The sequence below is a fragment of the Sturnus vulgaris genome, chromosome Z (genome assembly GCF_052056855.1).
Source record: "Sturnus vulgaris isolate bStuVul1 chromosome Z, bStuVul1.hap1, whole genome shotgun sequence".
Taxonomy (NCBI): domain Eukaryota; kingdom Metazoa; phylum Chordata; class Aves; order Passeriformes; family Sturnidae; genus Sturnus; species Sturnus vulgaris.
In genome coordinates, this window is record NC_142283.1 from 2,905,237 (window position 1) to 2,918,824 (window position 13,588).

At 39.4% G+C, this 13,588-nt stretch overlaps 1 protein-coding gene across 1 annotated transcript in view; it reads right to left on the bottom strand.

Moving 5' to 3' along the window:
- Positions 1-273: 273 nt before the first annotated feature.
- LOC148219562 (uncharacterized) overlaps positions 274-13,588 on the bottom strand; it is a 50,903-nt gene continuing 37,588 nt past the window's right edge. The window contains exon 13 of the mRNA XM_088156051.1: positions 274-12,304. Coding sequence (XP_088012177.1) covers positions 11,276-12,265 — 990 coding nt within the window. The 5' untranslated portion in view covers positions 12,266-12,304 and the 3' untranslated portion in view covers positions 274-11,275. The remainder of the gene's footprint in view (positions 12,305-13,588) is intronic.

A 13,588-nucleotide genomic window follows, 5' to 3' on the forward strand; every position in this document is an offset into this window, starting at 1 on the left:
AATATTTTCCTTAATAGTATGGTAAATCTGAAGTACATTGTCTACTAACTGCTGTTATTACATTCACTATAAATTTTTTGAAAAATCCCTTCTGAAAAAAATTGCTTACCAAGTCAACTATCCTTACATCATATACAAACATTATAGGATTCTGATTTCTTTACTTAAAACAGAGAGCAAAAAGATTTTTATTTCTCTAGGCATAGGAAACAAAATAAATGCATAACACTGGTTCAAATAAAAGGGAACAAAAGAACTCGAAGACACCAGAAAAGGACTCATCCAAAAATTTATTCATATTACAGTGACAATGCAAAATGTTTCAAACTAAACTTTGCCTAACATAAAAGCTTGTACTTACAGATTCCCGTTTACAGGTCTTTTCCCTCCAGTTTATGTCAAGACCTTTATCATGACATTTCAAGACTGTGCCTTACTATAGAAAACTAACCAAAAAAATTCAGTCACTTCTGAAATAATATGCTGTTTTGCCTAGTACATTGTAGTAGCTGCCCTCTAACATTTCCCAGGAAGATCTCATTTATCTTGGATTATAGCACAAAGAGCTTTCCCTTGATTTTCAGTGTTCCTCTTTAGTAAAAGTGATTACCTTATGTGTGTGAAAATCACAGGGGTTTAAGAAGATAGAATTAAAATGAAAGCAGGTTCATCACATAAACAGCCAGGATCTCGATGAAAGGACTGGAAACAGAGCTGGCAAAAAGAGAAAACTTGAAAGTGAAAAATAAGCAAATGGCCATTTTAAAGGGACCTGAAAATCCTTCCCCAAACTGTGGTTCAGGGAGTTGTCAGGTGTTGGCTGCCAGGTTAACTGAGGGCACTGAGAACTGACACACACATGGGAAATTTTCCAAATTTACCTCAGTCTTCTGCTAAGACTGATCTCGCCCCCCTCCCAGTTTCAGTGTTCATTATTCAGTCCCAAGTGGAGATATAAGCTCATGCCAAACATGACCAAAAAGACACAAAACCTTTTGCCACTCTTTTCATTCTGAGGTCGGAATTTAAAAAAATAAATATGCAGGAAATTGGACAGGAGCTCAAAAACCATTGTCTCATTTTTCTTGTTTCCTTGTTTATGAATGTAAAAATTGTCAGCAGGTGCAATTAGTGCTATTGATAACACTGAAAACCTGACAGAAACTATGTTTTGGGGAAGACGGTGCCCCCTGGATACAGGGATGAAATTTTATTTTATATTATGTAGCATGTCTGGGTTGCACTTCACCTTCTGCTCCTCAGTGGCAAGGTTTGCCTGAGGCTTTCCCTCTGTTCCTTCCTGTGCAAGGTACCTGATATTCCAGAGCAATTAAAAACCTTAGGCACTTGGATCTCTCCACTGAATTCCTTCTTAAAAATAAAATAAATTTTTAAAAAAATTAAAAATCACAGTTCACACAGCTGCAGAGGAAAGAAAAAAATCCCTTCTACCACCGGTGAAGAGCCAAATAAGGTTTTCTTTCCTCTGAAATGAAGATGGAAGCTTTTGTGGAACATGTAGTTTGTAGGCAAAGGCACTGGGGATAAGAAGTGAAGAGCTGCTCTCTGCATGCCTGAGAAAGCTGGATGATTTGAATGCAAAGATAACAAACATTTATCTTGGTAAGTGGCATGGGACGGAATTAAGCGCTGTTGGATAACTACCTTTGAGAATAAGGAGCATGTAGAGATGCTCCTTTCTTTTTTTCCTTTTAATTATATGCTGTAGGTCATTAAATCTTCTTATCATACTCCTACACATTCAATTCTTAATGTAACTTGAATGTAATTGCCTGTTTTACCAAACCAGATTGGAAGTTAGTCTTTCTTTAGCAAATTTTTATTGCAGGAGCAGAAGAACCAGACAATATGGTTTGGGGGTATAATTTGCATGCATTATATCAGATGCCACATTTCATTTCCTGGGGGGGAAAAGAGAAAAAAATACAGAAATTGGACCCAGACACTGCTACTGCTCTGTGTCACTGTCATATTTCTTCACTGTATTCTGCCACGAGCATACACAAGGCAAAACTCATCATAGGCTGTACACATAAACTTATAATGCTGTTCTTGTAAAGCACTTCAACTATTGACATATTTCTGAATCCTAGGGCCAGAATGGATTTAATTTCCTGCATCAGATGAATGTTGGCATCAGCTTTTGGCCAAAAAAAATAAAAATAGAGTTCTGAATTTTCATCTTTGAGCGCAATGATCATTAAGTGATAAGGCATGTGGCTTCCTAGCCTGGAAAATTTGAAAATTTCAATCCACATAGCTTAGAATCTTCTGAATATGTCCTATTTCAAATTATTGTAAAAGGGCACTAACTCCAGAATTTACTCTACTTTTTTGAAATTCCCCTTCCCACTCCTAGCCTGGCTAATGTGCAGTTAGATTAAAATGAAGGGAAAGGCATCTCTTTGCTGCTATCACATTAAAACGAAAATTGCAACAAAGATGCTTCAGATAAAATAAGAAGAATAAAAAATACGTGTACCAGATGGTTCTGAGTGATTATATATACATATATATATATAAATATTCAGGCAGTCTACAAGGTTCATAGTCATTGGTCCACAAATGATACCACGTTAGGATGTAATTAAAATTAATCTTATAAGAATTTTTAGAAGGAAAATGCAGTGTTTTGGAATTTCAGCTGTTTTTTGGGGAATGAAGGTGAAGGTTTATGATGCATGCAGGTAGAAAGGGATTGCAGTTTTCCTGGCCAGGGAATAGTGGCTGCTGCAGGTGAAGCTCCAGCTCACCCACACAGGCTTTAGTTACCCAGTTTGGAGAGTGGCCCAGGACACAAAACTGGAAAGGGAAAAACAGAAAGGAAGGAGTAATAGTCAGAAGGGTTTGTCTGGCCTTAAATGCACCAAGAGAACAAAACCAGATACATTTGAAGAAAAAATCAACTGCCAAAAAAAAATCCTTCTATAATGTTCCATGCAAAAAAAGCTGGTTGGTTTGAAATCAGGAATACAGTCCAGAAGTGGGATAATACCATGGAGGATAGATGATATAGAAATATAGTAGGAAAAAAAATGAACTGTACAATGAAAACTGTTCATTTTTGTCCCTCTTTAAAAAGACAAAGAATAAAAATAAGATTACAGCACAGTCACACTGGGTTTAATCTGAAAGACTATGACGCAATGGAGAGAAAGCACAGAAAATCAAGGAGAAATACTAAGAAATAGCAGAGGCTAGTAAGAAAGGGAAAGGAAAACACAGGTGAACTGCTTGGGAAAAGGAGAAAAAAAAAAAAAGAGGACACTGAAAAAAGCCAAATGTATTCATGACCCTCTTAGTAGCTTAGGGTTTTTTTAAATCAGAATGAAGAAAACCCAGATCAAAGGATATGTGGTTAGATTAAACTCATTCTGGTCAGAGGATCTGGTGATATTTATTTTGATACAATTTCTGAATTATTGATGATCATATGTGAGAAGTAATGGGAAACGAATGAGCCTGGAGAATAGAAAAAGGGCATAGACACTCTTTGTCTTCAAAAAATGGTTAAAAAGAGGACAAACCGTCCTAAGTTTAATACCCAGGGAGATATCTCAGCAAATGACTAAAAAATTGATGTGTAAATACTTTCAGGATTAGAGCACGGATCTATCCATGCCACAAACCAATTCCATCTCTTTCTTTGAAAAGGTCATTTAATCTACCATAAAAGTAACACAACAACTGTAATGCAATTTAAATTTTTTTGGACTCCCACATGATATTTAAATAAAGTGGTTGTAAATAAAATCATTCTGAATACATAGCTAATGTAGTTGAAAATCTTCTGGGGGGAAAAAAAGAAAAAAGACCCCAAGCACTGTTGTAAATATTAGTGGTTAAACCTTGGGGAATTCTTGAATTCTTCGCAATTTAGGCAAATCCAAAGTGTTTGGGAGGTTATAAAAGAATGTCAATATAGTTCTTCTCTTAATATATTTATATACATATTTATGTCTCTTTCTGGCCTTCAATAAAGCAATCTTGGTGCAGCCAGGATGATTATGCAACTGAATTTTCAACTGTACCGGCAACTTTTGGAATTGTGCATATTCCAAATATCTTCCATCTCATCTGAAATGCCCCATTTTCACTATTTTCTCATGAGATTTCTCCTACTAATTCCTTAGTTGCACTGAATGCCATTTGTCCTGTATCTCACTGTAACCACAAGTAGCTTTCCTGAAAATGAGCGAGTGCTCACGTTTCATCCTCACACAAATTCCCCGCGCTCTTTCCCATTCTCCGTCAGGTCTGATCTGACAGGTGGATGCCCCTCAGCCACATTCCCCCACCATCTGCAACACTGAGTTGTCTCCATCCAGACTTACTCTCTGAGATTTTTGAGGATCGTTTCGTTTTCCAGTGGGGAGTTAATAATCTGATAACTCCCAAGACACATTAATTCTTACTGACCTCATTCTCGGACATTTCCAGTCCTTGCTGAGGTAGCTCAGTTATCTTTTGCTTCCTAGAGAGCAAACCTAAGAGTGAAACGTCACCTTTCCTCTCTTCTGTTCTGTAATCTTCATTGAAAGGGATTCAAAACCTTGAGTCTCACATCTTTCAGAATAAATACAGTTTGTGTCTAAACTAATTCATGCAACAGGACCAGATATAAAAAGAAAGTCAGCTCATTTCAGGATTTAGCGGGGTGGCACTAGATGGTCTTTAATGTTCCCTTCAACCCAAACCACTCTGTGGTTCTATGTTTCTTGTTACTTATTCTACTATTTCATCATTTCTGTATTTACAAAGTTAACTCTTCTCAAAAATGCATTTCCTGTTTGATAAGTATGTACTTAGCTTTGAGATTAAACCCTCAACAAATGTGTCTAAGGAAAACTTTCCTCTTAAAAAAATAAAGGCTATGAAGCAACAATATCATTGTGTTTTGGAAATTTCTACTTGGGATTTATTTTATTTTACATACCGAAATAATCCTCTGTACCAAATTTCAATTTATTTTTTTTTGTTTTCTTCACTTTTTAGCCCTGCATTGAAACTAGGAGCTGACAGATGGAGATTAAAAACTTGCATCATTTGGACCATCATTAATGTTCATGTCTGCATGGTGAGAACCTCAGATCCTTCCCCCAGAAAGGCAAACATTTATGAACATAAATTTTAACACTTCCACACTAATATTTACTTTGAATGTTAGCATCAGTAAGATGCCAGAGATGTTATGAATAAAGAACTGTTCATGAATAATTTTTTCCCCAATTATTCCACTCTGCTTGAGAAACGTCAAAGAAGATTTGAACTGGAATTTTCATTTACAGGAGCTCAAAACATGTAAAAATATTAATGCATTATGGTAAGTGGCCCTTCCTCTGACAAGTGGACTGTTTCCAATAGCAAGAAGTCAGATTTTGTCACATATATAGTAAAGCAAGGATGCAGCCAAGGTGTTGACAATAGCAATAGTTAATCAGCAACTAGTTCAACTCCAGCTGAAGATGTAAAATGCATAGCAGCCTCTCCAATATAAATTTCCTGATTGTCCTATGCTTACAAGACTATCTTTGAGGCCACCAGCTCCACATTGGTTTTTCTCTTAGTTTTGCAAAAATTTTATTTTCAATACAATCTTTCTCCTCCATTCTTGAGCCTTCCCCTCCTGCCACAGAAATGATCCTCCACCAAAAGGAAAAAAACCCAAATTATAAGTTGAAATTTTCTCCTGATTGTCCCAGCACAGCCTAAAAAAAGTGAATTGTCCTGTCTCCTGTCCATATTGTACATTAAATTGTTAAATCCTTTTATTTTTTCAATGAATGTTGGACTTTACCTTAGAGATTCCAGCTATTCATGTTCCAATTTCTACTCACAAGGGAATAAAGCTATTGGTTTCATTTATGACAATTTTTGAGGTTTTCTTTCCCTGGCTTCTAAGCCAGTTTTAAAAGACAATTGAGAAGAAATATATCCAGGAGAAGAGCAGCTGGCAAATCTCCCTGGCTGAAGATAATCAAATGCCTGTTACCCCAACAGAAGAATTTTAGTTTATTCTTCAAAAGCTAAAACAGTATCACATGTCTGAAGGGAAGACTTGTTTATGTCACAGTAGTCCCTGAAGTTGTTAAAAATGTGTTGTTTGCTAAGAATTGTCTGTAAATTAATCGCTATAATTTCACTGAATATTCTGCATACTGATTTCAGAAAATGGCTAGGAGAGAGGCAAACTTTCCTCTGCTTCCACTTATAGAAAAATTATTCTTTTAGTAGTGGTATTTATTATAGACATCACAGCAATAAATAGATTTGAATTCCACTTTAAGAGTCATAATCACTTATACCTACTCTGAATATTCACAGATTGAAAAGAAATAGGATCCCTTTTGAGATCAATGGATATTTCAGCCTAAAATGAATGATGTAGTACGATATATTGTTACTAGACAATATTTTCATTAAGAAACTCTCTATAGTCAACAAATATCATCCAACAAATATTTCTAATCCTTGCACTGCTCCTATGAGTAAGGATTATGAGAGTCTTAAACAGCAGCAAAACAAATCTAAATACAGATCACCTTTCTCTTCACTTCCATCCTGTTATCACACGTAACCAGCTCACAAAGTTTTCCCATCTTTGTTTTGTCAGCAGCCACAAACTGCCCAGGGACTGCAGGGCACTGTAGGGTAAACAACCATATCACCAGAAATACAGAAACACTCCCAGAGCATTCCATAGGCAGCATAATAGGGATTTGAAAGCTCTCTGTACTCGCCTCCTGCATATTCTCCCTAAATAGCTCCTGTGCATGGAGCCTCTGTGCAAAACCCCACCAAAGCCTGATCTCACAGGGTTTAATTAACTCTTAAAAATAACCATTGTGGGGAACACGGGAGGGAAATGGGGTTTGTAGGTGCACACAAGCCTGTGAGCAAGCTGGAGGACAATGGGGAACGATGGAGGGAGTATTCTAGAAAATAAAAATAGAGAAAGTAAACAAGTGTGAAGCTCTGCTCTCTGAAAGAAATGCATTTCTTAGCTATGGAAACAGATAACTACAAAACTTCCTCCAGGTTGTTTTTCAGGTGATTATGTCACATAATCAAGGGAACCAATTTTCCTGGGCTTGATGACTGATATAATAGTAGATTGCTGGTGGCCACTTGATTAGCAATTTGTTTATATTAATGAAGGGAAAAAATGTCCAAAATAACAGTGTGGTGGAAGAGGATACAATTACAATAAAGGAAATAAGCCTCCTTGCATAAGCTGCATTTAGATGTTTTGAGGCACGCATGGAAATGAAAACTGGCATTTAATTTCTCCCATTTATATTGCCTTTATTTCAGTCCTACCAAATTTGTAGCATTTCCTTTAAATTCACCTCCTTCATGTCAGCAGGGGCTCTTCTTCCTAAGGAATATATTCTTCTGGACAATTCATGGCATTACAATCATAAACCACAGAGAGAGGCTGAAGAAATAACCCAGTCTGGGTGCAGAGCAAGGAGAGAGAAAGGGAGAAGGGGACTCACAAAAATGCATTTGCCTCCCAGGAAAGTTCCTATTCCCTGAACATTGTTTTGATCTTGTAATGCTAACAGAAGGGGTTCAGAAATGCCCCAAAATTACCATGTTCCAGAAAGGTGACTTGCTGAACTAAGTCTGGTTTGCTGCTGCTTTGCTCAAAACCAGTTTGCCTTTTCTGTGTGGATGTCAAGACTCATGGAAGCTGTAATTTGCAAATCTCACTTCTGTTTTTTTAATAAGTCTCAACTTTGAAAAAAAAAAACCAAAACACATTCCATTTTCTCTAATACTTTTTACCAGTTAATTGAAGAGTTTAAAGTGTGCTAAGTCCAACAAAACTTCCACATAAATCAGCAGAATGTGAATATATTATTAGACTGTATCCATACTAAATACCATGAGTTCTTGAAAGAATAATAAACACTGATAAAAATATGTTCAATTCTCCTTAAGCAAATTATTTAAGTTTTTGTACTGGGAAATTTGAACCCTACAGGAAAACAGAAATTTTATTACAACAAGTTTCAAATATGGGAGTTTTCCAACTAACTCTGGGAGACATTACTTCACAAGATATTTTACTTCTTAAGGAAATGGTGGCAGTAATGTAATTTGTTAATAGTTCTATTAGCCCATGTTATTTACTCTTAATTTATTTCTTTCTGAAGCCTAACTTAAGGATTTGAGTAAATTTCATTCTATTTACCACCAATGTTGGTTTAGGGGAGGTTAATTTTAGAGAATAGGCATTTTTAAAAGTCAATACAGGAAGTGACATTATTTTTGGAGGTTGTAAAGAGTTCTGTCTAAATTAGAAAGTGGTTCCACATTTTTAGAAGTTTCTTATGATGCTCTTAGTAAGTAACAATTCAGATTGGGCAATCTGTTCAGTGGAAATAAACATTTTTTGTTCTGATTTTGCGTGCCAGATAAAGTCAGCCACAGATTAAGTTTACAAAGATTTGTACACCACATTTCCAAATAAATTTTTAGTACCTGAGAGATAAAAGGAAAATATATTATTTACTGCAACTACTTCAGAGCTTTAGGTGAGATCCAACACAATGGAAATAAAATATAATGTTCTGTGCTCTGATATTAACACAGTGATCACCTGAACATAATTCACTGCATCTTCTCCCCATAGTCTCACATCATTTTGGAGAAACAAAAGTCAGTGATTTGAAGGGATGTGGATGACAAATATGGAATAAGTTTCTTATTTCCATGTGCCCCGGGAATCCTTGACACAACCATTTTTTTCCAGGAATGGGCTGTTAAATTCCTTTCAGCTTGACAAAATGCAACCAACAAATCTTAAAGTTTACAAGGATCTGTATTTTTTGAACCACACTGGGAAGCCAAAAATAAAAATACCATTCTGAGAGTAAAGGTTTGCTGTTATTGCTAAAATACACATATCAGCACCAAGTTGAATGTGGAACATCTAAAAGGAGACTTAGAAAAGTATTGTCAGGAGCAATTTTTTATGTTCATTCTTCTTTTTTAAAGTTCCAGCTCTGGAGTACTGCTATTGGAAATAAGTTGTGCCTGCCAGGGCTTATTTTATGAAATTATTTTTTTTAATGTATAAATATTAAAAATATATATATTCAAAGATCAGAAGTTCTAAATTATACTTTTTTTTAAATCTCATTTCCCTGAAACATGTTCACACGTCAGCAGTGCTTTCCTTATTTTACATAAAGGGTGGCTAGTAATGGTATAAAGATGAAATATAATCTCTATGTCCAAGCTGAAAATCAAATAGGATTCCTTTGAAGAATCTGATGGAAGACTAAATCACCTAGAAATGGAAATTAAGCATGCTTGAAACATTAGAGATCTAACCAGGACAGTTTTGCAATCCCATATTTGTCTCTCAGGGCATCTGAATTGGTTCTCCCAAAGAAATCAACACACTTTCAATAAGAAAATTCAGAAGTACAGAGCTATTCCACTTACAGAACTGCAAAGCTCAGTGGAAATACACCTGAAGGACTTGACCTAATTAGTCTGAATTGTTTCCTTAAAGAAAAATATATTAAAAATGAAACAATAAGAGGCCTGGAACACAGTTCAGCTAAAAAGAAACTAGTAACTATTTCAAGCTTAACTAAATCAATGCATGATTGCCCTGTGAAGCAAGAGGCAATTTGACAAAGGGCCAGGGAGACTTCAGAGTGTCATGAAAGGTGAAAAACCAGAAGGAAATAATGCAGTATAACCCAACAGCAAGACAAAGACATAGAACACACCTTGGGGAGGTTGTGCAGACCATCCACTTCCCCTTGGTTATTGCTCAGTGTAATGTGCAATTGAAGACTTTTGAAACTGAAATATAACATTTCTTAATCAGTCTGCTGTAGTTTATCACGAATTTTTGAGTGTTTGTAGTAAACTCTCCTTCTCCAAGTCACAGTTCTTGCTTCCTCTCTTACCAGAGACAGGAAACACAACACATTCCTTTCTGTTCTTTGTGATGTGAAATTTATTGTCTCACCTCGACCTTACATCAAAATTCCTTCATCAGGAGTCTGGTCCTTTCATTTTTTCCTTCTAAAATTTCAGTAGTTGATTTTACCTGAGGGCAGCTCCCAAAACTGGAAATATGTTGCATGTTAAGGTCCTCACAGTTACTGGTACAATAGGCAAATATATTTGAGTGATCTATACACAAAAGTAAGAAAAAATTATGGTTTTACTCCTTTTCCATAATGACACCAGTATGAATAGAGGAAATAAGTGTAGTTTTCAAATCATTTTGAGAAACAGAACTGCTGAACTCTATCAAAAAGATATAGATATGTTTTTTCCAAATATTATATTTTCTTTACAGTGCTCCTTGGATATTATAGGGGCCAATCCTAAGATTAGCTTCACAATCAAATTTTGTGGCATTCACTTCCAGTATGGATTAATCGGCCCAGAGTCAGTAGTGACTAAACATCCTCACATTTCTTTCTGTCTTTTCTTTATTTCTGTCTCTCTCTCTCTCTTTCTTTCCCATGTCTCTGATATTAACAGTTCAATAAAACCCACCCAAGGGACATTGCTCCATTGTTGAGGATGAGGTTTCTTTTCCTTGGTGACACAGGCACGGTGTGTCAGGGCCCTCTGTGACGCGTGACATTGTGATGCCCAAAGTCCCTTGTGACATCCCAGAGCCCCGCCCCGGCTCAGGGTATTTAAGGGCCACTGCAGGGCCCTGGGCTGGCCAGTGCCAGGACAGTGGCTGTGTCCAGGGACCTGGCTGTGCCACAGGACAGCGGACATGGAGAAGGACGAGGCAAAGCCCAAGTCGCAGGGCCCCAGGCCCTCGGCCGGCCCGCAGAGAGCCCAGGCCTGGAGGGAGCAGCAGGAGGAAGCCTGTGCACAAGGGCTTTTCCAAGGAGAATTGCCTAGCTCCACAAAACAGTCCAGCTTGGAGGAGCAGAGCCAGCAGGAGGTGTCCCTCAGAGAAGCTGGTGGCCGCCAAGAGCGCTCTGACTGGGAAGAGTGCATTGGCCAAGAGCTTCCTGAAGGGCAAGGCTCCACTGGCCAGGAGGGGTCTGGAGGGAAAGCTGAGAGAAGAGCCTCAGTGCAGTCCAGCTGGGAAGATGCCAGTGGCCAAGGCTTGCTGCAGGACAGCTGGGAACAGGACACCATGCAGAGCCTGCAGTTCAAGGCCTTGGTGCGGGAGGAGGACGACTGGGATGAAATCAGCGTCCTGGAGCTCTGTGAGGAGGAAGAAGAGGCCAGGCAGCAAAGAATTGGAAATTTAGAACGAGATGGATTCCCCGTGCCTGCCCCTCGGGAGGCTTGGGCTGAGCTCCAGCAGCCCCGTTGTAAAAACCAGGATTGCACTTGCCAGGAGGGGTCCATTGGCAATGGCAGGAGACCTTCTGTGCAGTGCAGGTGTGAAGGGGACAGAGACCAAGATGTGGCGCAGTCCAGCTGGGAAGAGGACGTCGTCCCCATCCGCTGGATCTCGGCCTTGCTGCGGGAGGAGGACGATGAGTGGGAGGAAGGGAGCGCCGTGGATGCTTGGGAGGGAGAAGGAGAAGTCAGGCAGCAAGGCCTGGCAGGATTTTCCCGAGATGGGCTCCCCGTGGAACAAGATCCCTTTGGGCAGGAGGTGTCGCAGGGCAATGGCAGGAGACCTTCTGTGCAGTCCAGCTGGGAAGGAGACAGCGATGAGGATGTGGCGCAGTACAGCTGGGAAGAGGACGTCGTCCCCATCCACTGGATCTCCAACATGCTGCGGGAGGAGGACGACGAGTGGGAAGAAGGGAGCGTCACCTCTTGCCCTGGGCCATCTTCTCCCGAGCAGCCGCTTCCCCGCAAGAAAGGCGGCGGGCTCTTGAGGCGGGCGCTGCGGGCGCTGCGGGGGCTGTTGCGCTGCCCCTGCCTGGCGCCACAGCCGCAGGATTAGCGCCCTGAGGCTGCCAGCAGCAGCGGCCCTGCAGATGGCGGCCGGCCCGCGGCCTGCCCGGCGCCCTGAGGGAGCCGCACGGGCTGCCTGGGCCTGCACGTGTCCCTGCGGGCTGAGCCGTGCCCGCCTGCTTTGGAGCAGCGCCCGCGCCTCTGCCCAGGAGCCAATGGCACCCTGTGCCCGGCACCTCCCTGCTGCAACTTCTTCCCAGGCCTCACCTCCCTGCCAGGGAACAATGGTTTCCCATGGCCAGCCTGGCCCTCCCCTGCTGCAGCCTAAGGCCCTTTCCTCTCCTCCACCAAGGATTCCAGGCTGCTCCTTGGGCATTTTCTCCATCAGCGTTGGGCAACGACAGCACACTGCTGGACTGGGACTCTAACAAAAGAAAAGGAAGAATGGTTTAAGGATTAGTAGTAGTAAGGAAAAAATAACCAAAAAATTCCCACCAAAAAAAGCACAAAAGCACTGCAAAACCACAAAAATATAATAAGAAGGATAGGAATGTTAGGAAGGACCGTTAGAAGTTGAAGTATCTGAAGAAGAAGAAGTAGTAGTACAAAAGTATAAGAATAGGAATGAGAATGATAATAGTAAGAATAGGAAAATAATCAGATAAAGAAGAGAAATAAGGAAAAGAATAAGGAAATGTATAAGAATATTGTAAGAAAATGCTTAAGAGAAAAAGCAATAGAAGAAGAAAAGGGATGAGAATATGAATAACAATTAAGAAGAAGAGTAAGAATAAGAATAATTCAAATAACGAATAAAAATTGGGACATTATTAACAAGAAGTTTAAGTAAAGGAATAAGACACCATAAGGAAAAAACATAACAAAAATCATAAGCATAAAAGAAAGCATATTGGAAAACATAATCAAATATAAAGAATTAAAATAATAATCAGAAAGAGAATAGGAATAAGAGTAGGAATGGTAATAAGGAATGAGAATAAGGAATGGGAATAAGAATAAAAATAAGTGTAGGACTAAGAAATACTGTAACAATGGAAATAGTAAGAAATCAGAGTAAGAAATGAAAGAAAGGAAGGAATAAGGAAAAGCTTAAGTAAAATGCAAGAAGAATCATAAAAGACAAAGCATAAGAAGAAAAAGCAGAAAACGAAGCATAAGGAAAAGCAAAAGAAGAAGAAATACAAGGACAAGGATGAACATTAGCCGAACAAGAAGAAGAAGGAGAACAAGGAGCAGGGCAGTGAGGACGAGTGCCAGTCCCTCCCAGAGCCCCAAGGCGCTCCCCAGGCTCATTGCTGAGGCCTTGCAGCAGAGCACTGCACGGCATGCAAAGGGATGGCACAGATGCAGAGTGTGCTGCAAGAGACTGCGTCCAAGTTGCCCCAGGCAGGGCAGGGACCTGGCTGTTCCCCTGGCCAAGGGTGTGTCCTGTGCTGAGCTCCATGTTCTGGGGGGAGCCTCAGCACCAAGGAGCCCTGATGGAGAGCGGCACCGGGATGTATCTTCCTTCTCCCTTTCTTTTTCTTTCTTTCTTTCTTTCTTTCTTTCTTTCTTTCTTTCTTCTTTCTTTCTTTCTTTCTTTCTTTCTTTCTTTCTTTCTTTCTTTCTTTCTTCTTTCTTTCTTTCTTTCTTTCTTTCTTTCTTTCTTTTCTTTCTTTCTTTCTTTCTTTCTTTCTTTCTTTCTTTC